This window comes from Cnephaeus nilssonii (genome assembly GCF_951640355.1).
Source record: "Cnephaeus nilssonii genome assembly, chromosome: 3".
NCBI lineage: Eukaryota > Metazoa > Chordata > Mammalia > Chiroptera > Vespertilionidae > Cnephaeus > Cnephaeus nilssonii.
This window is the reverse complement of record NC_137074.1, coordinates 80,914,950-80,942,612: the sequence shown is the minus strand read 5'-3', so window position 1 is coordinate 80,942,612 and position 27,663 is coordinate 80,914,950. Positions and strand designations below refer to the sequence as shown.

Genomic DNA, 27,663 nt, shown 5'->3' with positions numbered 1-27,663 from the left:
CCCCTCCACTCTGATTGGAGGCAGGGCTGGCCAGCCAACCTCCCATGGCCCCTCCCCTGAGCTGGCTGGACCCCACCTGTGAACGAATTCTTGCACTGAGCCTCTAGTTAATGTATAACAGGATATTGTAAAAATTAAGTTATGAAAATTTTATTAAAATGTTTCTTATGTACTGTTATATTAGTATATTGGCAAAAATCTTTGTTGTGGGCTCCATGTGGCCCATGGGCCAGGAGTATGACATACTTGTTAAATCATTGAAAGTTACTTCTTGTCCATTAGAGACTCATTTCTCATTGTATTTATAGGTCTTAGGAGCTTTGTGCACCTTTATATAACTAGCTAGCTGTCTTTTTGTCATTTTCCCTCTCTCTTCCTGATTAAATATCCTCTGGGATAATATATTTCAAATTGTATTAACCAAAAATATGCAGTTAAGATGCCCAATTAACACACATTTTTAAAGTTATGTACCTTTACAATTATTTCTTAGTTGAATTCAGCAGTATTTTTAAAGGTTGTAAAAATATATTATTCATGATCAGACTTACATTACCCTCGAGATTATTATTAATAGAATAAGGTAAGATAAATTTAATGAGTTTTTATTTAAAAAAAAAAAACCTTCTGTACCTGAAACTGTGTTCATGTCACCAATCCCCCTCAATGCTTTTAAAATGGAGGGAGAAATACTTTACTGGGAAAAAAGGTAAAGAGTGAGTAAATAAGGAAACGATGGGGTGATTCTACCTTTGCATTGGTCACTGATCTCCAGAGGCCTCCTAGGCCCAAGGACTTGCATTTGTAAGGAGAGATGGAGCATCCTACTGGGTCCATGACTGGGAAGATAGTTAAGGAAGCCGCATACATACCCTTAGCTTAAGGCTTCCAATAGTTTATACTGTAGAAGTTGGGAGATCAGGACAGGGAAAGAATGGCAAAGCTCAGTTTGGAAAATAACAATTAGAAAGATACTTTTTGTCAATCTACAGAAGAAAGAAATATAGAAAAACTCACTGGAAGCTAGATATAAGCACCTCCATTGCCAGAAAAAAAAAGAAAAAAAAGAACTTAGCACGTGAATTAGTCAATCTGGTAAGTATTCTGTTTTAAAAAGGAATATAAATGACATTTTTGGGTTAACCATCCAAAATTACTTAACCAAGGATGTTGTTTAATAGAACACACCCAAATATATATATAACTTACCTAAGTCATTGATATCACACATTAGAAATAGAGTATTATTATAAGTATCATCAAATTTCATGTTCTAGGAAAAAAGCTGAATGTTTTAAGTAGTAAGTGGCCTGACTTTTTCCAAACATATGTTAACATATGTATGTTAATAAGTCTGCATCTTAGTATATTTAAATTGCTCTTCATTTTGATTGGGATGCTTCCTCAGAAAGCTCGACTAACTAGAGGAATGTTGATTTTTTTGCTTGCATTTCTATTTTTCCTAAAAATATTTATTAAACATATACAAAATGTTTAATAAATTAGAGCTAGAAGTAGAAAGTTGATCCATAAAAACAAGGGGGAGCCCTGGCTTAGTTGGTTGGTCATCATCCTGTGCACCGAGAGGTTGCTAGTTTGATTCCGGTCAGGACACATATTCCGGTTGCAGGTTTGATCCCCAGTAGGGGGCGAATGGAAAGCAACTGATCAATGTTTCCCTCTCACATCAATGTTTCTTTCTCTCTCTCATTCTCCCTTATTCTCTCTCTAAAAATCAATTTAAAATCTTAAAAATCAACAACAACAAGAGGGAGCAGAGTTCCATTTGACAATTATGACCAGAGATGCACCACATGTGTGCCAGCCCTGCCTCTGGGCCTCTGGAGGCAGCCCGGGGTGGAGACGTGACCAGGCCCTCATCATAGGAAGCACAAAGGCTGTAGGAAAGCTAGAGGCCATTGAGGGTAATGGCCTCAAGCAGAGTTTTTTTGACAAATGCATACATTTGTTTGCTTGTTTCATATGGTGTTTTCTGACCACAGCTTTCGGTAAACGCAGATACAAGGTAAAGTGTCACTGACTGAAGATGATGTGTCCATGGTGGAAGGGAGAGGAAGGAGGAAGAAAGGTTACTTAGTACATCACCTGCATAAAGACTTCAAAAGGGGAAAATATAACTAGGAAGTGGATGAAAAGAATAACCCTTCAAATTATTAGTGGAATATTATTTATATTCTCTAAATATTTTGTCCTTTGGTCAGGAACTGAAAATTGGAATACTCTAAGTCCCTTAATTCCAAGTATCAAATATATCATGAGCCAGATTAACAAAAAGAGATACAGGAATTTTCCAGATAGGACTGCGTTGGAAATGTGTAATAAACCTAGGCTTCAAAAAGGACTGAAATAAGAAACTGGAAGGCTCTCGAAATGAAAGGCTGCCAATCTTGGTCAACACAGCCATTCATTTGTTTCTCTCTCTACGGACCAGTTTTACCTGCATCTATGTTCATTTAGAAAAAGATATCAATCTGCCCCATAGCTTGCAAGTTCACATGTTCCCTTCATTTAATCCATGCACCAAAACACTCAAACTGACTGTGAATCCTTATCCCAGATTCCTGAAAGAATGTGGTTGGCCTAAACAGTGGTCGGCAAACTCATTAGTCAACAGAGCCAAATATCAACAATACAACAATTGAAATTTCTCTTGAGAGCCAAATTTTTTTTTATTGTTTAAAGTATTACATATATTAGTACATATATCTCCTTTTTTTCCCCATTGACCTTCCCCCAGCCTCCCCTATCCCCTGTCGCATGCCATCATCCCAGCCCCGCCCCCCAGTGTCTTGTGTCCATTGATAAGGCTTCTATGCATGCATACAAGTCCTTCGGTTGATCTATTTCCCTCCCTCCCCAACACTCCCCAGCCTTCCCGCTGCAATTTGACAGTCTGTTCGGTGGTTTACTGCCTCTGTAATCTTTTTATTCATCAGGTTATAATGTTCTTTATTTTCCATAAATGAGTGAGATCATGTGGTATTTTTCTTTCATTGCCTGGCTTATTTCACTTAACATAATGCTCTCCAGCTCCATCCATGCTGCTGCAAATGGTAAGGATTCCTTCTTTTTTATAGCAGTGTAGAATTCCATTGTGTAGAAGTACCACAGTTTTCTAAACCACTGATCTGCTGATGGGCATTTAGATTGTTTCCCAATCTTAGCTATGGTGGATTGTGCTGCTATGAACATAGGGGTGCATATATCCTTTCTGGATGGTGTTTCTAGTTTCTTGGGATATATTCCTAGGAGTGGGATTACTGGGTCAAATGGGAGCTCCATTTTTAGTTTTTTGAGGAAACTCCATACTGTTCTCCACAGTGGCTGCACCACTCTGCATTCCCACCAGCAGTGCACCAGGGTTCCTTTTTCTCCACATCCTCGCCAGGACTTGTCGTTTGTTGATTTGTTGATGATTGCCATTCTGACAGGTGTGAGATGGTACTGCATTGTCGTTTTGATTTGCATCTCTCAGATAATTAGTGACGTTGAGCATGTTTTCATGTGTCTCTTGGCCTTTCATCTGTCATCTTTCCAAAAGATTCTATTTAGGTCCATTGCCCATTTTTTATTGGATCATTTATCTTCCTTTTATTAAGTTGTATAAGTTGCCTGTAGATGTTGGAGATTAAACTTTTATCAGTGATAACATTTGCAAATATATTCTCCCATACAGTGGGCTATCTTGTTGTTTTGTTGATGGTTTCTTTTGCTGTGAAAAAGCTTTTTATTTTGATGTAGTCCCATTTTTTTATTTTCTCTTTAGGTTCCATTGTCCTAGGAGCAGTATTGGTGAAGAAATTGCTTTGGCATATGTCTGAGATTTCTCTGCCTGTGGATTCTTCTAGTATTTTTATGGTTTCCCGTCTTATGTTTAAGTACTTTATCCATTTTGAGTTTATTTTTGTGTATGGTGTAAGTTGGTGGTCTAGTTTCATTTTTTTGCATGTATCTGTCCAATTTTCCCAACACCATTTATTGAAGAGACTGTCTTGACTGCATTGTATATTCATGCCTCCTTTGTCAAATATTAATTGAGCATAGTGGTTTGGGTCGATATCTGGATTCTCTATTCTATTCCATTGGTCTATATGTCTGTTCTTGTGCCAGTACCAGGCAGTTTTGAGAACACCTTGAAATCTGGTATTGAGATCCCACCTACATTGTTCTTCTTTCTCAGGATTGCTGTGCCTATTTAGGGTCTTTTTTATTCCAGATGAATTTTTGGAGAGTTCTTTCTAGGTCTGGGAAATATGCCATTGGTATTTTAATGGGGAGTGCATTGAATCTATAGATTGCTTTGGGTAGTATGGACATTTTAATGATGTTGATTCTACCAATCCATGAACATGGTATGTTCTTCCATCTGTTTATGTCTTCCTCTATCTCTTTTTTCAGTGTCCTATAGTTTTCTGCATATAGGTCTTTCACCTGTATAGAAATGTATAGATTGCTTGGCGTTAATTTTGTATCCTGCTACATTGCCAAATTCATTTATTAAGTCTAATAGCTTTTTGATGGAGTCTTTTGGGTTTTTTATGTACAATATCATGTCATCTGCAAATAAGGACAGATTTACTTCTTCTTTTCCAATTTGGATGCCTTTTATTTCTTCTTCTTGTCTAATTGCAATGGCTAATACTTCCAGTACTATGTCGAACAGGAGTGGTGAGAGTGGGAATCCCTGTCTTTTTCCTGTTCTTAGGGGAAATGGTTTTAGTTTTTGCCCATTGAGTATGATGTTAGCTGTGGGTTTATCATATATGGCTTTTATTATGTTGAGGTGTGATCCTTCTATTCCCACCTTGCTGAGAGTTTTTATCAAGAAAGGGTGTTGGATTTTGTCAAATGCTTTTTCTGCATCAATTGATATGACTATGTGGTTTTTATCTCTCAATTTGTTTATGTGATGTATCACGTTTATTGATTTACGGATATTGTACCATCCTTGCATTCCTGGGATAAATCCTACTTGGTCCTGTTGTATGATCTTTCTGATGTACTGCTGGATCCGATTTGCTAGAATTTTGTTGAGGATTTTGGCATCTATGTTCATGAGGGATATTGGCCTGTAATTCTCTTTCATTGTGTTGTCTTTATCTGGTTTTGGTATTAGGGTGATGCTGGCTTCATAGAAGGAGCTTGGAAGTGTTCCTTCCTCTTGAATTTTTTTAAATAGTCTGAGGATGATAGGTTTTAGTTCTTCCTTGAATGTTTGGTAAAACTCCTCTGTGAAGCCGTCTGGCCCTGGACTTTTGTTTGCTGGAAGCTTTTTGATGACTGCTTCAATTTCTTCCATAGTTATTGGCCTATTGAGATGTTTAGATTTTTCCTGATTGAGAGTTTTGGAAGGTTATATTTTTCTAGAAATATGTCCATTTCCTCCAGGTTGTCCAGTTAGTTGGAATAGAGTTGTTCATCATACTTTTTAACAATCCTTTGTATTTCTGTGGGGTCTGTTGTTATTTCACCTCTTTCATTTCTGATTTTGTTTATTTGTGTCCTCTCTCTTTGCTTCTTGGTGAGCCTGGCTAGAGGTTCATCAATCTTGTTTATCCTTTCAAAGAACCAGCTCTTGGTTTTGTTGATCTTTTGTATTGTTTTTTTGGTCTCTATGTCGTTTATCTCCACTCTGATCTTTATTATTTCCTTCCTTCTGCTTACACTGGGCTTTTCTCTTTTTAACTCTTTGAGTTGTAGGGTTAGGTAATTTATTACCATTGTTTCTTGTTTTTTTGCAGTAGGCTTGTAGAGCTATGAACTTCCCTCTCAAGACTGCTTTCACTGTGTCCCATAGATTTTGGATTGTTGTGTTTTCATTGTTATTTGTTGCCATGATGTTTTTAATTTCTTCCTTGATCTCTCTGGTAACCCAGTCATTGTTTAATAGCATGCTGTTTAGTGTCCATGTGGTTGATTTTTTAGGATTGTTTTCATTGTAATTGATTTCCAGTTTTATACCACTGTGATCTGAGAAGATGCTTGATATGATTTCTTTCTTTTTGAATTTGAAGAGACTTTGCCTATGACCCAACATAAGGTCTATCTTTGAAAATGACCCATGTGGACTTGAGAAGAATGTATATTCTGTGGCTTTGGGGTGAAATGTTCTGAATATGTAAATTAATTCCATCTGGTCTAGTGAGTCATTTAGGATTGATGGGTTTTTTTGCTGATTTTTTGTTTAGAAGACTTGTCCAATGGTGATAGTGGGGTATTAAAGTCTCCTACTATGATTGTATTGCTGTCAATCTCTCCCTTGATATCCTCCAGGAGTTTTTTTATGTATTTGGGTGCTCCTTTGTTGGGTGCATATATGTTTACCAGAGTTATTTCTTCTTGTTGGATTGCTCCCTTTAGTATTATGAAGTGGCCTTCCTTATCTCTTGTTATGTCCTTCACTTTGAGATCTAATTTGCCAGATATAAGTATTGCTACCCAGCTTTTTTTTTCATTTCCATTCGCCTGGAAGACCTTTTTCCATCCCTTCACCCTCAGTCTGTGTGCGTCTTTTTTTCTGAGGTGGGTTTCTTGTAGATAGCAGATATATGGGTCTTGTTTTCTTATCCAATCTGTTACCCTATGTCTTTTTATTGGGGCATTTAATCCATTTACATTTAAAGTTATTATTGACTAGAGGCCCGGTGCATGAAATTCATGCACGGGGGTCCCTCAGCCCAACCTGCACCCTCTACAATCCAGGAGCTCTCAGAGGATATCCTACTGATGGCTTAGGCCCACTCCCCATGGTTCTCTGCTCTCTGTGGGGCCTGGAGGTTTCCCTGCATCCATGGAGATGAAGCCCCCATGCCCTGCTGTCACTCTCTGCCTGCTGCTGCCATGTGCCATGTGAAGGAAGCCCCAATGCCCTGCAGTGTGCTCTGTCTGCCGGGCCTGGGGGCTTCCCAGACATGGACACACTAAGGAAGCCCCCACGCCCTGTTGTCTAGGCTCTGTCTGCGGGGCCTGGGGGTGTTCCCACCGCCACTGCCCACTAAGGAAGCCCCCAAGCCCTGCTGTCTGGGCTCTGTCTGCCATGTCTGGGGACTTCCCTGCCACTGCCCCACTAAGGAAGCCGCCATGCCCGGCTTTGCAGGGCCTGGCAGCTTCCCAGCTGCCGAGATCAGGAAGCCACCATGCCCTGCTCTGCTGGCTCTGGAGTCTTCCCAATCGCCTCGGCGACCATAGGGAAGGTGCCATGCCCTGCTCCTCCGCTGGCTCCGTGTGCACAGGGCCTGGCGTTTTCCCGATCGCCTCGGAGACCATCGGGAAGACATCGGGAAGACGCCATGCCCTGCTCCTCCGCCGGCTCCATGTGCGCAGGGCCTGGCGTCTTCCCGATCGCCTCGGCGACCATCGGGAAGACACCATGCCCTCCTCCTCCGCTGGCTCCCTGTGTGCAGGGCCTGGCAGCTTCCCGCTACCGCGGCACTAAGGAAGCAACCATGCCCTGCTCTCAGTGCTCTGTTTGCCGGTGGGACAGTCCAGACACTCCAGCAGCAGGGCTGAGGGGACTGGGTGCGGCCATCTTGTGGGTAGGGGGGCCGCCATTTTTGTCACGGAGTGACGCCTAATTTGCATATTACTCTATTATTAGATAGGATAGGTACTTATTTGTCACCATTTTTGTTCTTTAACCCTGTGTTCCTTCTTCGCTTCCTATTTCTTTTTTTTTACAGCAGACCCTTTAGCATTTCTTGCATTGCTGGTTTGGTGGTAATAAATTCCCTTAGTCCTTTTTCGTCTGTGAAGCTCCTGATTTCACCTTCAATTTTGATTGATAGCCTTGCTGGGTACAGTATTCTTGGATTCAGACCCTTTTTTGCATGACTTTGTATATTTCATTCCATTCCCTTCTGGCCTGATGAGTTTCTGTTGAGAAATCCGTCGCTAGTCTGATGGGGATTCCTTTGTAGGTAACTTTCTGTCTCTCTCTGGCTGCTTTTAAGATTCTTACTTTGTCGTTGGTGTTTGTCAATTTAATTATAATGTGCCTTGGCGTTGGTTTTGGGGTTCATTTTGTTTGGGACTCTGTGAGCTTCTTGGATTTGTGTGGGTTTTTTCTTCCCTATATCAGGGAAGTTTTCTGTCATTATTTCTTCAAACAGGTTTTCTATTCCTTGCTCAGTTTCCTCTCCTTCTGGAACCCCAATTATGCGGATGTTGTTGTTTTTTCGTGTTGTCCCAAAGTTCCCTTAGGCTCTCCTCCTGCTTTTTAATTTTTTTTTCTAGAAGCTGCTCTACTTGGGTATTTTTTCCTACTTGTCTTCTAGCTCACTGATGCGGTCCTCTGCTTCTTCTAGTCTACTCTTGATGCTTTCTATTGAGTTCTTTACAGCAGCGATGTCATTTTTCATTTCTTCTTGGTTCTTCTTCATTTCTTCTTGATTCTTACTCATATTGTCAAATTTGTCTTCCATTCTTTTCAGCCACCTTATGAACATTTCTCTGAATTCTTTCCCTGACAGTTTGCTTGCCTCCATTTCGTTTACTTCCTTTTCTGGTGATGCCTGCTTTTCTTTCATATGCGGGCTGTTTTTTTGTCTTCCCTTGGTCTCTCTTCTCCGGCTGTCTGGTTATGTAGTTCTCTCTCTCCTTTCTGTGGTGGAGTGTAGAGCTCCTCTGAATCCGCGTGTTTGTGCCAATTGGGGACTGGTTTTCTGGGGTTCGCAGCTGTTCGGAGGGTGCTGTAGTTATAGATTTTCAGGCTTCCAATAACATCCACTTTCCCCTTCAAGATGGCGCGGTCTCTGCATCAGAGCCGGTGGCTCCCGGAGGGAACCCAGCATCAGTGGGGGCTGCCTGGTCAGGGGAGCCCCATCCCGCAGTCCCCCATTTTCTCCTGGAGTATAGCTGTCCCTTAACTCACCAACAAACACCCCCCCATGTGACCCCCAGTTGTTCTTTCTATCTGCTCTAGGAAAAGGCTCAGGACATGTCTGTCTATTCCGCTGCCATTTTTTTTGAGTTTTGAGAGCCAAATTTTTTAAACTTAAACTTCTTCTAATGCCACTTCTTCAAAATAGTCTCACCCAGGCCGTGGTATTTTGTGGAAGAGCCACACTCAAGGGGCCAAAGAGCCGCATGTGGCTCACGAGCTGCAGTTTGCCAACCACTGGCCTAAGAGACCAGTATTCCAAGGCTCTACCCTGCGGGCAGAGACAGTTTCAGACAGGACTAATTAGATATCCTCCAAGATGATGACTAAGAATTTTGAAGTTAGTCTTAAATAAGGCTTAGAATGTGAATTCTCTACTTTCATATTGGCAGACTATGCAAATGCTTTGAAAATAAGGTGAAGAAATACAGAAATCTTTCTATTATTGAAGCCAAGATACCCAAACAATATTTTTGTCCATGGAAAAATAAAACCTCCCCATATTTGCACTGAATTAGGCTGCAGGAAAAGCAAAGATTGTCCTTAGGAAGCAGATTTGTATCTGCTCCTGCATTTAGGCACACTCTAGATTGAAAGTACAGAGTTCCACACCACAGGATATGGTGAAAAAAGATGATTGTGGCCTGGACAATTTTCAGCGCAGGTGTTCCAAGTCATCAAAAAGACACCCAAGGAGTAATGCTCCCGTGGAAAAAGTCAAATTAAGCTGCAGAGTTCTGCAGTGTGCTTTCCAGGATAAGCTATGGAAAAAGTGTACTTGCACAAAATGGAATAGGTTGTCTTCCTTTGTAGAGTTTTGATCAATTGCCTTTTGTCTCTGAGAAAATGATTTTAGTTTTGATAAAGCTGATAACGCACAGTTCTTTCTGGCTGCAGTGGGATACAGAATTATTTGTACCCAAAAATCAATTCTAGTTGTTGAAAATTAAACCCAGTCATCAGCATATAGGAAGAGACTTATCTTTCTATCTATCAAGATGGCACATACCCAATTTGTCTATAATCAGTATCATATCGTGAAGGATATTAGTTTAAAAGATGAATAAATAAAACACCACTGTTTTAGATTACATGAAATTTGTCAGGAAGTTTTTCCCCTACGGTTCAATTTTAGAGGGGTATTTACTCTAACATTTTCAGAATCATAATACTAAGCCTCACTCTTGAGTCAAAACTTAGTGAGAGATTAACTTGCAAAACAATCATATTTTCTTGAAAATAATAGTGGTAGCACATTCTAAATTAATAATATTTTTGTTGTTTTTGAGTGAATAATTAGTTGATGAATGAGAATTTCCTCAATAAATTTTCTAGAACTTTTCTAAATAATGTGTGTTTTAGATCAGGATTATTTTCATTCAATATTTTTCTATGAAAAATAGACTATAAATAAATATTTGAGTTTATAAACCTTAGAAATTTGTAATCTCTAATGGCAATACATTTAATTATAAGCTATTTACTTTAAATAATTCTAATAGTTATATTAAGAAGCTATAACTTCAGTGCATGTATATGCCTGCCAATGTGCAAATACCCACTATTAATATGGTATATGTTGAATAATATTTCAGTTTGAACATCTTTGGTTCCAGGTCAATGATCTAGGGAATTTATGAAATTTGTAAGAAAATTTCATTCTACACTGAATCTTTAATAAAATCTTTAATATATATCTATATCTATATCTATATCTATATCTATATCTATGTATATATAAAGACATAAGTTGTTCAATTGAAAAAAAAAGATGTTATCAAAGACCTATCTCAACTGCCAGGAAAAACATGACATATAGACAATCACAAATTAAATACTTAACATTTAAAATGTTAACAGTAGTTCTGGGTGTTTAAGTGCTTCATTCTCCTTTCTCTGTTCTTTGGTATTTGTCACATAAAGCCTACCTGCCGCAAGGCACTTTGACCATTTATTGAGGCACCTTGACCATTTATTAAGGAATCTCTCTTTTTTAAAAAAAGACAAAAAGTATTTCATCGTGCTGCACTGCTTGCCTGTGCTTCTGCCTCACCGCATTTTGTACCAAACTTACATTTTTCAATTATTCCTGTGTCATTTAGCATTTTTATCTGACAAGTAAATTAAGGTCATCAAGAAGAATGAATCTTGAAATCTTCTGTGTCCCAAGGTAGCCACAGTTTGATGTAGCGTGTTGCATTGTTTCTCAAAAAGTGGCAGAGCAGTGTCAGAAAGCACAGCTGTGAAATCACTTTCTGAAAAAGCGTAATCCCATCTTAGGGTCTCTACTTCAACAGAAATGATCCATGAGCTTTGTTTCCATCCATCTGAGAACTGGCTTACTTGAGTAGAACAGCGAATCTCTTACCATTCTCTCCCCCACACCCCCAACCAATTTTAGAGGTATTTTCGCTGTTCATAGATGGCATCACATATTGAAGAAAAGTAAAAGAAAAATGTTAATACTATACCATGCCAATACCTCTTCCTTTAAATATCTACTCATTCAAAGCCTAGGCAGGGATACATAAGTAAAGATTTTTAGCTTCTGCTATTTTCTATTAATTTATCTCTGAATAAATGCCAAAATACAAATGTATAAGGATCATTTCTGTAACTAGAACAATTTTAAGCATTAATATTACCAAATATGCCATTGCTCCATTGCATTCCACATAATTGAAGTTAACCATCTAGCTGAATTGAAATGCATGTAATAAGATGAGCATTGGAACTTTGAGAATAGGATAAAATGGGTTTGAATCTAAGAAATACTTGAAATTTAAGAACGACAGTATTGATGATCAACCTGAAGCCAGAGAGAATTGTGTGAGGGCTGGGTCGGAGGATTCAGGCCTGGACATCTCTAAGAATGGTGTACCCATTGCAATGGGTTTTACCCTCTAGGCAATGGAGAAGACTCTATTTTTTGTGTGTGTGTGTGTGTGTGTGTGTGTGTGTGTGTGTGTGTGTGTTTGTGTGTGTGTCTTAGAACATTTTACTTTATTTTTAATTTAATTTAATCTTCCCATCACCATTTATCCCCTCTATGCCCTCTTCCACTTCTATCTATCCTCCTTGATCCCCAGGGAAGCTAAAAAAAAATCTCATTCACAATTGCTTAAAAAAAAAATACCTAGGAATAAATTGAACCAAGGGTATAAAAGACCTGTACTTGGAAAATTATATGAACAACAGTAAATATTTTTATTTATTACTTTGAAGAAAAATTATCTGACCACCCAATGTGGGATGAATTGGGAAGAAACATTGTGGAAAGGTAATCTAATAGAAAATTCAAAAACTAGCCTATTCATATGAGACTGATCCCTGAAATGAGGCTGTGCCCATGGTAATGGCGAGATAACATAGGACATGATAAAGATTTCACTCTGGACCTAACATTGTAGGGAAAGGTAAAAGCAATGAAGATCTCACTTTTAAAGCCCAGGTAGCCAAGAAAATAACATTATCTACAAAATCACAAGATTATGTTCATCTAGGAGAAACATTTCCTCAGCTTTCATTCATATCTCACACTCTTATGTCTACAATACCATGTTATGTATTGAGATTTTACAGATTGATTCATCTCCAGTATATATTGCTATGTCTTTATATATGTGCCTCATTTCATAGGGTTATATCATTCCTGATTACAATGGATGACCCGAGAGTGAAATTTTCTTTCCTGGAAAAAAAAATGCTAAGAATTTTCTGTATTGGTTGTCAAGTAACCTTAAGATTAATTTCATCTATTAGGCACTGTCATTCCATTAATTTATTGAGATTTCTGCTATGTTTTAAAAAATCATTTTGGTGAAATGATGAGATAATATCACTTGAAATTTTTACATTTCATTAAGAATTTCGAGTTTTAAATAACACATGTGATTATGAAGCAAATATACACCACTTATTCACCGAGCAGCATTTTGAGAAATACTTTATTCTGACACCCCCTCCCAGAATCAAGTAACTGCTGTCTTCAATTATTTTAAAAAGATGTTCATAACAGAAAAGAGCTAACTTTAAAAAGCGACTCCACAGAAAATGACACAGAATATAAATGACACAGACTATAAATGACAGATTTTACTTTGAAATGTAAATATAAACTAGAATAATTTTGATTACGAAGAGACAAAAATCTTATGCCTCCATAGAAGAAAATTCTCTGGTTAAAAATAGCCAAAATGTTTTCTCATACTTTCCAGAAGACATTATATTTATTTTTTTTATCTTTTTTAAAGTATTTTGGAATCCAAGTAAAGACCTCAGATTTTCAGTGTTTTTTTAGTAGGAATAACTAAAGTAAACCTAAGTTAATAACGTCATCCTGACTTATACCAAGCATTTGTTAGGTGCTAAGTCTTCCTTCAGTAAGAATTTTGCAACTCTTTTTGGAAATTGCTTCCCCTTAAGGAAGTGTGCTTCTTTCCAAACCCATAGAATGAATGTATCATTTTAATATACTTGTATTTTTCTAAGACTACAACCTCATTCCATTAATCAAAGGGATATTTTCAACCAACCAGTCACAAATACATTTTTTCCTTTTTTTATTAAATATGTTTTTATATTGATTTCAAAGAGAGGATAGGAGAGGAAGATTGAAACATTAATGATGAGAGTCATTGATCTGCTGCCTCCTGTGCAACCCCTGCTGGGAATCGTGCCTGCAACATGAGCATGTGCCTTGATTGGAATTGAACCATGACCTACTAGTTCATGGGTTGACACAACCACTGAGCCACACCAGCCGGACACTATGCTTCTTTTCTTAATATGGATTTCATTGTGCTTCTTTTGCTTAATGTGAGTAAATTATAGTATTCATTTTCTTCTACAAAACTAATTAGAAATAATCTCAGGATTGAAAAATGAATAGATGGTGCTAATAGACAAGTTTTCATCACAGAGGAATTTGTAGCTATACTGTACTTCCATTTGGTAGATAATTCCGTGGTTTATTTGTCTGAATATCTGTTAAATTAATAAAGTCTTAGGGGCCTCTAACCAAGGAACAACGCCCCCTTCCTCCTCCTGCATCTAACACATTATATTTCCAGATTCCCACTCTGTGGACTCGCTATCAGGGCTGCTTATCCTCTCCCAGAGCACACTGAAATTTCCCGTTGGTAAAAGTTCTTCCACTTGTAATTATGTGTTCATTGTCTGTCTTCCCCAGCAAACTGTAAATCCAGGAAAGCAGTAACTGTCTTCTTTAATCATCACTGCATCCATCTCAGTGCCTGCCTTGTCATGGGTGCTCACTAAAAATTTGTGGAATGCACTAAAAAGTTCTTAACCTTCACATTTCTAAGCTTAATCTACTCAATTTGGTTAAATGTGGAAATCTGTACTTTCAAGTATCCCCTGCCTTCTGGGAAGCATTATTTTCAAGCTTACAGAATAATAGGATTCTTCTAATTAAAATCATGTTGGGTAGACTTACTTCACATAGATCGTCTAGTTACCTTCAGGGTAAATCTTCTGTACATATCAAGAGGAAAGTGAGGATGCAGATTTCCCAGAGGTTAATCTGAGCTTTTCTTACCAGAATCATCCAATGTAAACAATTATTCAATCATTTACTCATGTATCAGGCCCTATAGCTTGAATATTATATTCATTTTTTAGGTCTACTATTATATTCATTTATTAGGGCTACTATAACAAATTACCACATACTTCATGGCTTAATATGACAAAAATTTATCCTCACAGTTATGGAGGCCAGAAGCACACTCTCTCCTAAAGCTCTAGAAGACCATCCTTCCTTGCCTCTTCAAGCTTCTGGTGGCGCCAGGCATTGCTTGGCTTGTAGCTGCACAACTTGTCTCTGTCCCTGTCATCACATGGATGTCTCCTCTTGTCTTCTCTTCTTCTGTCCCTTATAGGACACTTGTCATTGGATTTTGGCCCACCCAGTTAATCCAGAAGGATTGATATTCTTAACCTAAGTCATTGGGAGAGGATAAAGGGAATGCCATTATTCTACTTATTACAGACACCTTAGTGAATAAAGCTTCACAAATGATGTGAAGTTCAGTAGGAGGATTGAATAGGAATTCACCATGAGAGCAAATTTGGCACATTCAAGCAACTGGAAGAAATTCATTATGGTTGGAGAATGATAAGAGATGAGTCTGGAGATACATACTAGAGCCATTCGTATGGAGCCTTTTCAACAAAGTTAAGGGTTTTGGACTTTATCATGAGATAAAGACAGGGCCCTGTGATTGATCAACACCAATATGATAAGAAGGTAGGAATTATCCCCATCAGACCAAGAGCTACAGCAGGTCCTGAGTGTTCCTCTTATTTCACATGGCAAACCTTATACTTCCAAGTATCTGATTGTAGCATAATGTACAACATCCTTCAGGACATTTGTTCCTGCCCAAAATGTCCGCACAGACATTTGGTTCACACCAAAAAGTTTTTGATATCTGGCCCTATCCAAAATACCCAGAGACACTTGGTCCATGCCAAAGGTCCTTGAAGTTTGGTCCTATCAAAACTGTCCATGAGCATATTCGATCCATGCCAGCTGGTCCTTCATATTTGGTCCTGTTGAAAATGTCTACTCTTAGTACATGAATCATAACAAAAATAACGTAAACAAAATTTTAACAAGTTAAATGTATTATTTAATGAATCATGGACAAATATCCCCATGGACATTTTGGATAAGATCACATATGACCAGTTATTAAGGACCTTTTAGCAGGGACCAAGTGTCTCAGTGGACATTCTGTATGGAACCAAATATCAAGTAGCAAATCTGTAACACAACGTCATAGTAAAATTGTTCTGAAATATTGTGACAAGGAGATTTAATTCAACAATCTCATTTTACATACATGAAACCAAGGTCCAGCAAGGTTAGGATTGTTCTAGGGCATACAAAATAGCTGGATCTAGCCAGTTGTTCTGCTAGTGAAAATGGTGGTACAATGTACTGTCATAGTATGGGCTTGGAGCCTGACAAATCAGAGTTGGATTTCCAGTTTTCCTGTATACAAGAAGTATGACCTCAGGCAAGTAGTATGGGATGTCCTCCAAAAAATGTATGCACACACTTTGAATAATTATAAAGGCAGTGTTTACTAAAATACATTTCATTTTCAAAATTGAGCAATCAGCTGTTAAAGTGTATACATTTTTGGGACACCCTATATATATAACCACTTAAACTAGGAATAAAATAGAACTTACCTATTAAAACTATTGTGCTGATAAATTGGATAATGAATTTGAAGCACTAATATAGTGCTAAAGGATAGTTTGCTATTAAATAAATAGTGGCTGTTGTTCATGATGATGATGATGATGATGATGATGATGATGATATTGATGTTTTCATAATCATCTCATCCCATCATTCATAGCTTTTTACTTCCAGTAAAATAGTGCATCACATTAAACACTCTTATTTTCAAATGACATATATGTGTGTGTGTGTGTATATATATATATATATATATATATATATATATATATATATATACTATTATTCTCTACAAAGGAGATTAGGATTTAGGATTCCTAGTGCAGAGATTTAGGAAATTAGATAGGACTGTGCATTTTTCAGTGTCACAACTTCATATTCTGTTATTCGATTAAAATTTCAATTAAAGCAAAGTTCATAAATATGTAATCACATGAGTGAAAAAGAAGATATATTAGTAAAATGGGCAGTTTACCAAGCTATTACTCAAGTAAGACAACACAATTTTTTATAACAAGGCAATCTGATTTTCAAAAGGCACCCAATTACATAATCTCCTCCTCCATCTGAACTTTGTATACATGGTCTCAATAAATTACTTACTACCTGGCTACAATGAAAATATATGCTCCAGGTTTAAAAGTCTTAAACTATATTACATATTTTATAAATTCAGCAATTGCTAAGTAAATAATGTCTTCTTTTTACATTCCATTTTCTTTATCTTCAAAAAGTTAATCTTGTTTTCTATAATATCTGTTTCATACAGTGTATTTTTCAATAATTTTAATGAGAAAATGTGACATTTTAGAGCATACATTAATCCCCATGATATCAATGCTAGTTTGAAGATTAGGAAATTCAGTCAGGAAAAAAATCTTTACTATATTATATATTGGATAAGATGCAACTATTTAGCTTGTCTCTGTACAGATTAAAAACTCAACATTCAAATAAATTGCCTGAAAATATCTTGATTAAATCATAGTGAGTAAAGTCTAATTCCAAGGTTTAATACATTTCTTGTTGCAAACTAAACATAAATGACTTTTGTTTTTATTTACATATAGATTTCTTAAGAGGCATCTTAAATACTGTGTCTAGTTTCTTACTGACTCAATAGTAACATTTAAGGTTCAGATATTCTCTAGTAGATATGCATTTTTATGAGGAAGTTATTACTCTGTATATAAATTTATATGTGATATACTGCATGCTTGATTCTCAGAGAAAGAGCTACTTTGCAGAAGTCTTAAAGTACTCAAGTTTAATAAATTAATATGGTAGAGAATTAAGTGGTTTGCTTGTCAGTTATATTCTTTCTTTGATTCAATTTGCTGCTCATAACGGACTAGAGGCCCAGTGCACATGGGGTTCCCTCGGCCTGGCCTGCGGGGTGGGGCTGAAACCGGCTCTCTGACATTCCCCAAGGGGTCCCAGATTGCAAGAGGGCACAGGCCAAGCCGAGGGACCCCACCAGTGCACTATTGGGACCAGAGAGGGATATGGGAGGTTGGCCAGCTGGGGAGGGACTGCGAGGGCTCCAGGGCATGTCTGGCCCATCTAGCTCAGTCCCAATCAGCCGGACCCCAGCAGCAAGCTCGCCTACTGGTCAGAGTGTCTGCCCCCTGGTGGTCAGTGAACATCATAGCAACTGGTTGACCGGCCAACTGTCTGCACCCTGGTGGCCAGTCCATGTCATAGCGAGCGATTGAGCGGCCTTAGCATATCATTAGCATATTACACTTTGATTGGTTGAACGGCTGACCGGATGACCAGACACTTAGCATATTAGGCTTTTATTATATAGGATTAGGTTAATGAATTTTTATAGTGATCAAAATAAAAATCAAGCTTTATTCAAGTTAAAAGATATTAAAGGGACTGATTGATTTGATATTTTAGAATATTGATAATTAACTGAATTATTACTGTGACTAATGGCATAGGAAGGAAAAAGTGAAACAATAATCTAGAAGCCTGAATTCTGGTGATGATCATACAGGAGCTTGGTCAAGTTCTTTAACTTCTCTGGGCTTCAGCTTTCTTACCACTGTTATTAAGCAACTGCCCATATCCTATCCCAAGAAAATTATATCCAATTAAAATTTCAGTAATACAAGAAGAAGTACTAATGAACTAATTGAACTAATATATTTTTTAAGGTTTCTAAAAGGCAGCCCATGCAATTTTAAGAAATGATTTTGTCAATGACAGAAGTAATATGTTGTTGCCTTATGTTATCTAGTCTTTTCATCAGTAAAGGAAGCTTTCAAATAGCATATTCTTAATTACTGCCAGTCAAACATCTGAGTACCAACTAGGTACACCTTTTGCTGTGGAGGTGGAGCTTATAACTTTAAATTTGAATTAAGCACTGTTAAATGTAAAGGCATTCTTTTTTTTTTTTTTCACCTGATAAAATCTTTATTTCTGCTTCCCTTATAAAATTAAATTTATTGGGGTGACATTGGTTAATGAGATTATATAGGTTTCAAGTATACAAGACGGTAATTCTGTTTCCACTTTGTAGAAACAAACAACAAAACAGTGCGTAAAGCCTTGTTTGTTGACCAAGGTGTTTAAGGAAAGAAATTAGCAATTATGTAGACAAAACACTTCAGTCCATCTGCTGATTTAATTTTCAATATATACTTAATCTTAGGAGGTGGGGTATTAAGCATCTCTCCACTTTATTGGTATTCTTGTGAAAAAAAGAAGGAAGGGTTAAACTGTGGGTTATGACCTTAATCTTAAACCCTTATTTTGGGTTTGCATCCTGTGTGCGCAATAAAGGGCACATCCGAGGGGGGTCTTGGGAGTCCATTCCCACGCTTTCAGGCATACTGTAAGTTGTGAAGTAAATTTGGTAATGAAATGTCACCCCAAGAAATTGTGATCTTGTGTCTGTGTTTCAGCTTCTGACCTGGCGGCGGAGCAGGGGCAGATTCTGGTGATAGCCACGGCGGCTGTCGGGGGATTCACTCTCCTGGTCATTCTTACTTTGTTCTTCTTAATCACCGGCAGGTAACTGATGTATACCCGATCATTTCCAAGATTGGTGAAAAAGCATTTTTAACACACTGTGTATTAGAACGTTTTTACATGTAACAAAGCACGCCTGAGAGAAAAGGGGGTCAGGGTCCATCCTGCCCTGAGAGTGGCCGTTGTGAGATGACAGAACCACCGTGGCTCATTCTCTGTATCAACAGGTCCCTGAAAAACGAGGCAGCCAAAGACTTGATAAGAACACTGTGAAAGCTTTAAATTTCTATTTGATAAGTTAATTCTGAGTTTTTCCTTTACTACAACCAAAAAGGGATTTAGAGAAAATTTAACAGAGATTGAATAATTTATATGAAAGTTCTTTATCAATTTAGTGTTACAGAAATGTGTTCTTTTCAATCCATTAAATATTGAAAGAATCTATATTAGAATGATATTAATTGGTTTTATAAATCTAATTTTTCTTAACTTTAGAGTAATATGGATAAAATTGTAAAGTAACAATGCGTTCAACATAGCAAAAGACCTAGATTTGAATCCTGACTAGCTGACTAGCTTCACCTATCTAAACCTCAGATTTCATACATATTATCTTCATTCACATTTAAAAGAAAAAGTGTTACTTCATATTGAACCCTTGATAGTAGGCCATACTTTTGTCAGAAATTGAGAATATCTTCAGACCATAGTATTTTTATTCCTTCTAGATTATCAATAGGGAAACTTGAGAGTTTCCCTAATAATTTGAAACACACACATCCTGAAAAATACCAAAGTTATGATTTAAAACTACAATAAGAATTTCAGTCAAACAAGACACATCCATGCTGACTCCAGCTAAAGTACACCACCTGTACTGGAAAACCCCAATATTTAATAATGAGCAGAATATCAAATAACTACCTTCAAGGGCAGTAGTTCAATGAACTAGAAACAACCTTTATATTATTGATTTTTAAAACTCTACTATGTACATCATTTATTGAACTTTATTTAAAATGACAGAGGATATGCATATATGAAATATTGTTATCTATACTTTTGACAGCAGATGAAAGTTACAGATCAATAAATTGACAGTATTTAGAAAGTACTTATCAAGGATGGGTTTCTAACAGAATTTAACTGTTACCTGTTGAGAGTGTATCCAATTTAATTGCAACAAATTTACTTTTACAAAATTTATCAAGGAACAAAGAAACACATGAATATTCTAATGTGGTTAAGTTGAAATGGTGACTTTATGACATTAACTGTAAAAAGGGCATATTTACCCTATGTTTACTTAAAATTTTCATGTGTATAAACATAGTATTGCTGTTATAATTAACTGTGTCTCAGAATATCCTGCTTTAGGTGGTGGGAGGTGGGGGACAATTAGCTGATAGAAGAATGCTAGCTATGTCAATAAGAAAAAATATATACATATGAAAAAATGCAGGAAATAATGATAAATTCACCCAATAAAAAGTACCAGTTTGGGCATATGATGACACTACCAGCAGATACTTTTGTCCATTACTCTCCTGTTTCTCTCTCCCTTTTTACATAGAGCTAATGTCTGACAGCTTCTTGCCATCATCACAGCTTTAATACAACCATCTTTTATACTGGACAGAAAACAAATTTTGCTGTCTCTAAATCAGCCAACCATTAGGTATAAAATGAAATGTTTAAATGCTATAAACATTTAAGCTTACAAATACAAAGATGAGGCCAACTGGTTATTTAAAGAAAAAACAAAACCCTACACATCCTGATGAAGATCTAAGTTTGCTTTTAAAAAAAAGGGGGGGGGGGTTATATTTTTTTCTGATTCTATCTAGAAATTTCTTGCAAGAAGAAGGATTAGAAGACAACAATGCCTAGGAAGAGGGGTCGGGGGGGAATGCCAGTGGTTAATGTGGCAAGTCTGGAAAAAGGAAGAAAAGAGAATAAAAGCATATGTAAAGTCACTGTCACAATTTGATTAGGTTAAAAAATCAAAATGCCAACATTTTTTGGGTTGCTACATGTTTAGTAAACTTTATTAGAAAAATGTTAAGTAGAAGAATAAGCCCTACTATATTTTCATTGCCATTTATAACATAAGTGCTGCCCATGCATTCTGAATTTGGGGGCACTGATATCTTGATAATACTCTACATAAAGTTGCACACACTTTAAAGACAATCAGTTTGGAGCCTAAAAAGATTATTCAGTGATTAAAGTTCAATGAAGTACTATAAGGTGATATTAACTCCAAATACACAAATTATGTTAACTAGACTGTGATAATCCTATCTAATAATAGACAAATATGCAAATTGACCATACCTCCGACACACCCACAAGCCACGCCCACCATCCAATCAGAGCGAGCATGCAAATTAACCCAAACCAAGATGGCTACAGCCACAGAGAGCAAGGTTTCCTAGGTAACAGAGGAAGCCAAGCTTTCCGCCTGACCTTGCCAGGCCTAAGCCTCCACTCAAGCTACAAAGTTTCAATTATAGAAGGTAAACAAATTCAAACAAATGGCGGCAGAATGGAGCTTGAGAGAGCAGGCCAGGGTTGCCGCCAGCAACAGGGGAAGCAAAGCTTTCCGCACACCCTGGCTGGGCCCACCCGCTTAAGGCAACAAAGTTTCAATTATAACCCCAACAGAAATGGCTGCCGGCCTCGGAGGGAGCCCCAGGCTTGGCTCTGCTCCAGGCTACAAAGTTTCAATTGTAGAAGGAAAATAAATTCCAGATACCAGTGCCTCCGCTTGGGTTGCCAGAGGGCATGACCGGCCTGCAAACCACTACAGGCCCCTCGCTCAGGCCGCCCCACACCCCAAGGGAACCCCCACCTGATCCGGGACACCCTTCAGGGCAAACCAGCTGACCCCTACCCCTGTACCAGGCCTCTATCCTATCTAATGAAAGAGTAATATGCAGATTGATCATCACTGCAACACACAATATGTCTGTCACCATGTGGTCAAAGATCCTGCCCCCATGTGGACACAAGATGGCCACCACAAGATGGCCAGCAGGAGAGGGCAGTTGGGAGGCACCCTGCATGCAAGGGAGGGCAGTTGAGAGGGACCAAGCCTGCAAGGGAGGGCAGTTGGAGGTGATCAACCCTGCAGGAGAGGGCAGTTAGGGGTGACCAGGCTGGCAGAGGAAGGAAGTTGGGGGCAAACAGGCTGGCAGCAGAGTGGTTAGGGGGTGATCAGGCTGGCAGGCAGAAGCGGTTAGGGGCAATCAGGAAGGCAGGCAGGCAAGCAGTTGGGAGCCAGCAGTCCTGGATTGTGAGAGGGATGTCCGACTGCCCGTTTAAACGGGCAGTCGGACATCCCTCAAGGGGTCCCATATTGGAGAGGGTAACAGGCTGGGCTGAGGGACAACCCCCCTCCGTGCACGAATTTCGTGCACCGGGCCTCTAGTTAGATATGATTGTTAATTTGATTCAGAAAGATTCTTATATTCTTACTTGAAAATTTCTTTGAAGTAGTTTGGGATGCTTTCTTAAATATGATTTTATTTATACAGCAATGTCATTTATTGCCAATTTAAAAAATGACTCTAACTTCATAATTGAAATTGATTTAAGTGACATTTTAATAGTAATCCAATATATGGCAAACTTGGCTGTAAGTTTTAAGTTATATTTCTATTTACTTGTAGAGTAGGAGTTAAGGCCTTATTTTCCCATAGAGTATAGTATTTCAGAAAATTATATAAATAGCACATATACAATGATATAAATAGCATATGCACATGTGGAAAAACACTTCATTAAAATATCAGAAAATATTGCCTTGGCATGAGAACAGACATGTAGATCAATGAAACAAAATAGCAAAATAGAGAGCCCAGAAATAAAGCCATGCGTACATGGTCAATTAATATTTGACAAAGGAGGCAAGAACATACAGTAGGGTAAAGACAGTCTGGGTTTGGGAAAATAGGACAGATACATGCAAAAAAAATGAAACAAGACCACCTTCTTATACCATATAAAAAAATAAACTCAAAATGAATTAAAGATTTAAGTGTAAGACTCCATACCATAAAAATCCTAGAAGAAAACATAGACAGTAAAATCTCAGACATTTCTCATAGCAATATTTTTTCTGATATATCACCCCAGGCTAGGGAAACAAAAGTAAAAATTAACAAATCAAGCTAAAAAGTTTTTTACACAGCAAAGGAAACCATCAACAAAATGAAAAGACAAGCCACTAAATGGGAAAATATATTCACCAATGATACATATGATGAGGGGTTAATATCCGAAATTTATAAAGAACTCATACAACTCAACACCAAAAAAAGAAACAATCCAATTTAAAATGGGTAAGGACCTAAATAGACACTTCTCCAGAGAGGGCATACAAATGGCCAATAGATATATGAAAAGATGCTCAAAGTCACTAATCATCAGAGAAATGCAAGTTTTTTGTCACCTCACACCTGTCAGAATGACTATCATCAATAAATCAAAAAACAAGTGTTGGAGAGGATGTGAAGAAAAGGGAACCCTTTTGCACTGTTGATGGGAATACAAATTGGTACAGCCACTGTGGAAAACAGTATGGAGATTCCTCCAAAAATTAAAAGTGGAACTGCCTTATGCCCAGCAATTCCACTCCTGGGTATATATCCAAAGGAATCCAAAACACTAATTTGAAAGAATATATGCACTCCTATGTTCACTGCAACATTATTTACCATAGCCAAGCTATGGAAGCAAGCCAAGTGCTCATCAGTAGATTAGTAGATAAAAAGCTGTGGTACATTCAGACAATGTCCATTAAAAAGATAGATATTACCCTAACTGGTTTGGCTCAGTGAATGGAGGGAGCGTTGGCCTAAGGACTGAAGGGTCCCAGGTTCAATTCCAGTCAAGAGCATGTACATCCCCAGTAGGGGGTGTGCAGGAGGCAGCTAATCGATGTTTCTCTCTCATCGATGTTTCTAACTCTCTATCCCTCTCCCTTCCTCTCTGTAAAAAATCAATATTTTTTTAAAAGATAGAAGTCTTACCATTTGAGGCAGCATGAATGAACCTAGAGGTTATGATAAGTGAAATAAGTCAGTCAGAGAAAAACAAATACCACATGATTTTACTTACTAGTATATGTGGAATCTAAAGAATATAAACGAACAAACAAAACAGAAACGGAATCATAGATACAGAGAACAGACTGATGGTTGCCAGAGGAGAGGAGGGTTGGGGGACTGGGTGCAAAGGTAAAGGGATTGAGAAGTACAGATTGGAAATTACAAGATAGTCATGGGAATATAAGTACAGAATAGGAAATATAGCCATTAATATTGTAATAATTATGTATAGTGCCTGTTGGTTACTGGAAATATTAGGGGAAATGCTTTGTAAAATATATGATTGGCTAACCACTATGCTACAACTAACTGAAACTAATACAAAATAATATTGATCATAAACTGTAATAGACTATTTTTTAAAAATAAAAAAATAAAGAAAAGAAAATATCTCCTTTACACGTAAATATGACAAACTTAAAAGAAGACATTACAGTCATTGTAGGTTACATATGTTTGGCCTAATAAATTTGAGAGGTGGGCTCAAATGTTATCTTTTCCTGAAGCAGAATTTGAATACTACTTAACAAGAGAACTTAATGATGAAGAAAAATTTATACTAAATTATTTTTAGTGTTCCATTTTAATGCTTGCCAATTTATATGACATCAGAAATTGCTTTAATATTCTACATGCTGGGGAAAACAATTTCAACTGTATAAGATAAAAATAATTCATTTTGAAATATCTCTTAAGCACTTTGGTAGGGAAGCATTCATTGGAAATTATCCTATGAGAACTGTAAGGCATTTCTGAATAAATACTGAATTTGCCAAAGGATTTGAAGCAAAATTCACACTTAAAGAACGGAATGTGTGCTGCAGATGTATTCTGGTTAACCATTTGGAATTAGCAGTTTGATGAACTGTCAGATCATATGGATGCTGATGAATTTATTCATGTTGAGGAAGTCCTGGGAGATAAGCACCTGCTTCTGATCTTCAGAATTTGATTACCCCGAGAGAGAAGAGACATGCCTCTACCAAACTTCTGACATTAAAAAAAAATCAGACTGTGTAGCAGTGAAACTGGAAGATAGTTGTCTAAATTTCCGAGCTTCTGACTCAAAAACATTTTTTCATTTCGTTTAGGAGTCATATATGGAAGGACATGATCCTTATTGCTGATTATAAAATATTTTCTAAGATTCCTGTCATTTGGATCAATCAATCCACTTGAGAGTATTGTATTCTTATCTGGGGTTAATTTTGATGCATACAAAACAACCTTCTGTGGAGTATTTTCACACGTTATAAAGTGTTCCAAAAAGTGGTCTTTATGATAAGGACTTTGCCCATGAGTGATATGTATTTTAATCGGCTTTGGTTCTTATTTAGCATAATTCTAAAAATAAGATTCTATTTACTTTTTTAAAAGGTGCCAATGGTACATAAAGGCAAAAATGAAGTCAGAAGAGAAGAGAAGAAACCACTTACAGAATGGGCATCGTAAGTAGTGAAGTGACTCTTCTCCATTGTTTTCTATTCAAAAGTTCCTTGTGAACTTGGATCAGTGAGTTAAGAAAGCCAAAAAGTCTACTTCCAACCTTTCATCTGGCTTCCAGGCTTGTTGGTGGAAAGTGCACCTGCTTCTCATTAAATGATATTGCTTTGTTCCTACTTCCGCTTGCTGAAAAGCAAGACAGACCGAATATGTCAAAAATGCAAAATGACTGATTATACCTACTATTTACCACTCACCATGTCTCCAGCATGTGAGTTGGTTTTATTTAGTGGGGTCTTCGCCACAGAAATATTATGGAATCCTTATTCCTTCTTGTAGGAACTGTCATTTAAACATAGAACAGATCAATTTACAGTTCATTAACACTAACAAAGAAAATCAGCTCCTTAACTCTAAGAATATGTATGAAATCCTTGAGCTGACTGCAAGGCTATACCCATGTGAAGGATCTCGTCCCAAGCACGCTGTAATTACCACCATAGTTAGCTTCCTGATTGCCAACCTCTCCTCCCCAACACCCACCTTCACCTCCCCCTCAACTACTTTGTCAGGACAGCTCCTCTGTAGCGAGAGGCTGGATTAACAAGAAAGGGGTGTTTTCCAATTAACCACAGTGTAGAGATGATATGTGAGGTGAGCTGTTTAACTATTTAAGCTCATCTTCTACTTCAGATGGAGCCAAATGAGTAAGGGACTTTTAGAACTCTATCACCATCCAGGGGAGGGAAAGGATTCAAGAGAGGAAATTATAAACTAGAGAGATGATTTAGGGCTATTTCTAAGGCTCACATGATTTCTCAAAGAGTGGTCTAAGGACCGTCTGCATGAGAATATTCCACTCTCACTCACCAGAGGTCTGATTCAGAAGAGCCGGGGTTGGGTCACCATATCTGCATTTTTAGCAAGCTCTCCAGGTTGTTCTTGTATACAGTAAGTTTGAGGCTGACTGCACTGAGACAGCCTATACCAGGCATGGAATGAGCTGGAAACAGATGCAGAAACATGGATCCAAACACCTGGACAGATAACTTATGCTGAGCAACCTTAAGATTCACTGTGGGGCATTTAGAACCGAAATGCAGAAGAAAGAGATGCTCCTGAGGTATTTATTATCTGTTTTCCAACTAACAGTTTAGCATAAACTAAACCAGATGGGCCCAGGGAGAAGCAATGAAAATAACCTGAGGCAGCCAAGGAGATAGAAGAGAGATAAGCTGATGTTTCAAAAGACTGGTATAAGTTCAATGAGTAACCAGACAGTCAAAATTAGAACTAAGTTGGGTTTTTTCCTATAATACATATATTATGTTTACAAGGGGGGGGAAAGTGATGTTAACTAATCAATTTATTCCTTAGAAATGTGTATCACCTTAAATAATTAAATGGTTGAATTGTTAAAATCACGTACGAGTTCATAAGTAATATCTTTTTTATCTGTGCCTAAAATAATGTTATCAGTTACCAGTAGATACTACTGATCATCTAGTAGTAGCCACTGAATTTGAGTTTATGGTATGCAAACTGAAATTACACAAATGTCATATAGAATATAAACAAGAGATACAAATTATCCATTCTCCTTTCCTCCAATCTAAACTTTAGGAAATCAAGAAAGGCATAGCATTTCAGAATAATGTCAGGTCTAAGTACATCTAGAAATATGCTTCACTAGTGCCATTTTGAGAAGTACTATTCTCATGGGTACATATCTAATACCAGAAGACAGCCGGCAAAAAAGTAATAAAAGAAGGCAGCAAGCATAGAAGAACTCATGAAGCAAATTATTGCTGATAATGGGCATTTCATGACCTTTTCTAAACTCACTGTATTATCTTTTGTTTGCTTGCTTTTGAGATTTTTCTTGAAAGAGCATGTTTCTAGGGCGACCTAGACAATACTTAACTTGGTTTATGTGTGGCTTTCAAAATCTAAGAAACCACAAAACTAAATACAAATTTGTATTG

At 37.5% G+C, this 27,663-nt stretch overlaps 1 protein-coding gene and 1 long non-coding RNA gene across 8 annotated transcripts in view; one reads left to right on the top strand and one right to left on the bottom strand.

Moving 5' to 3' along the window:
• Nucleotides 1-27,663, top strand: part of EPHA6 (EPH receptor A6) — a 1,012,702-nt gene that overhangs the window by 655,745 nt on the left and 329,294 nt on the right. For all 7 annotated transcript variants that reach the window (XM_079766996.1, XM_079766992.1, XM_079766995.1 and 4 more), the window contains 2 exons: nt 19,055-19,163; nt 25,613-25,683. In XM_079766996.1, coding sequence (XP_079623122.1) covers nt 19,055-19,163; nt 25,613-25,683 — 180 coding nt within the window. The remainder of the gene's footprint in view (nt 1-19,054; nt 19,164-25,612; nt 25,684-27,663) is intronic.
• The window catches only part of LOC307097097, a 613,772-nt gene that overhangs the window by 462,516 nt on the left and 123,593 nt on the right, over nt 1-27,663 (bottom strand). The gene's annotated exons all lie outside the window — the stretch shown is intronic.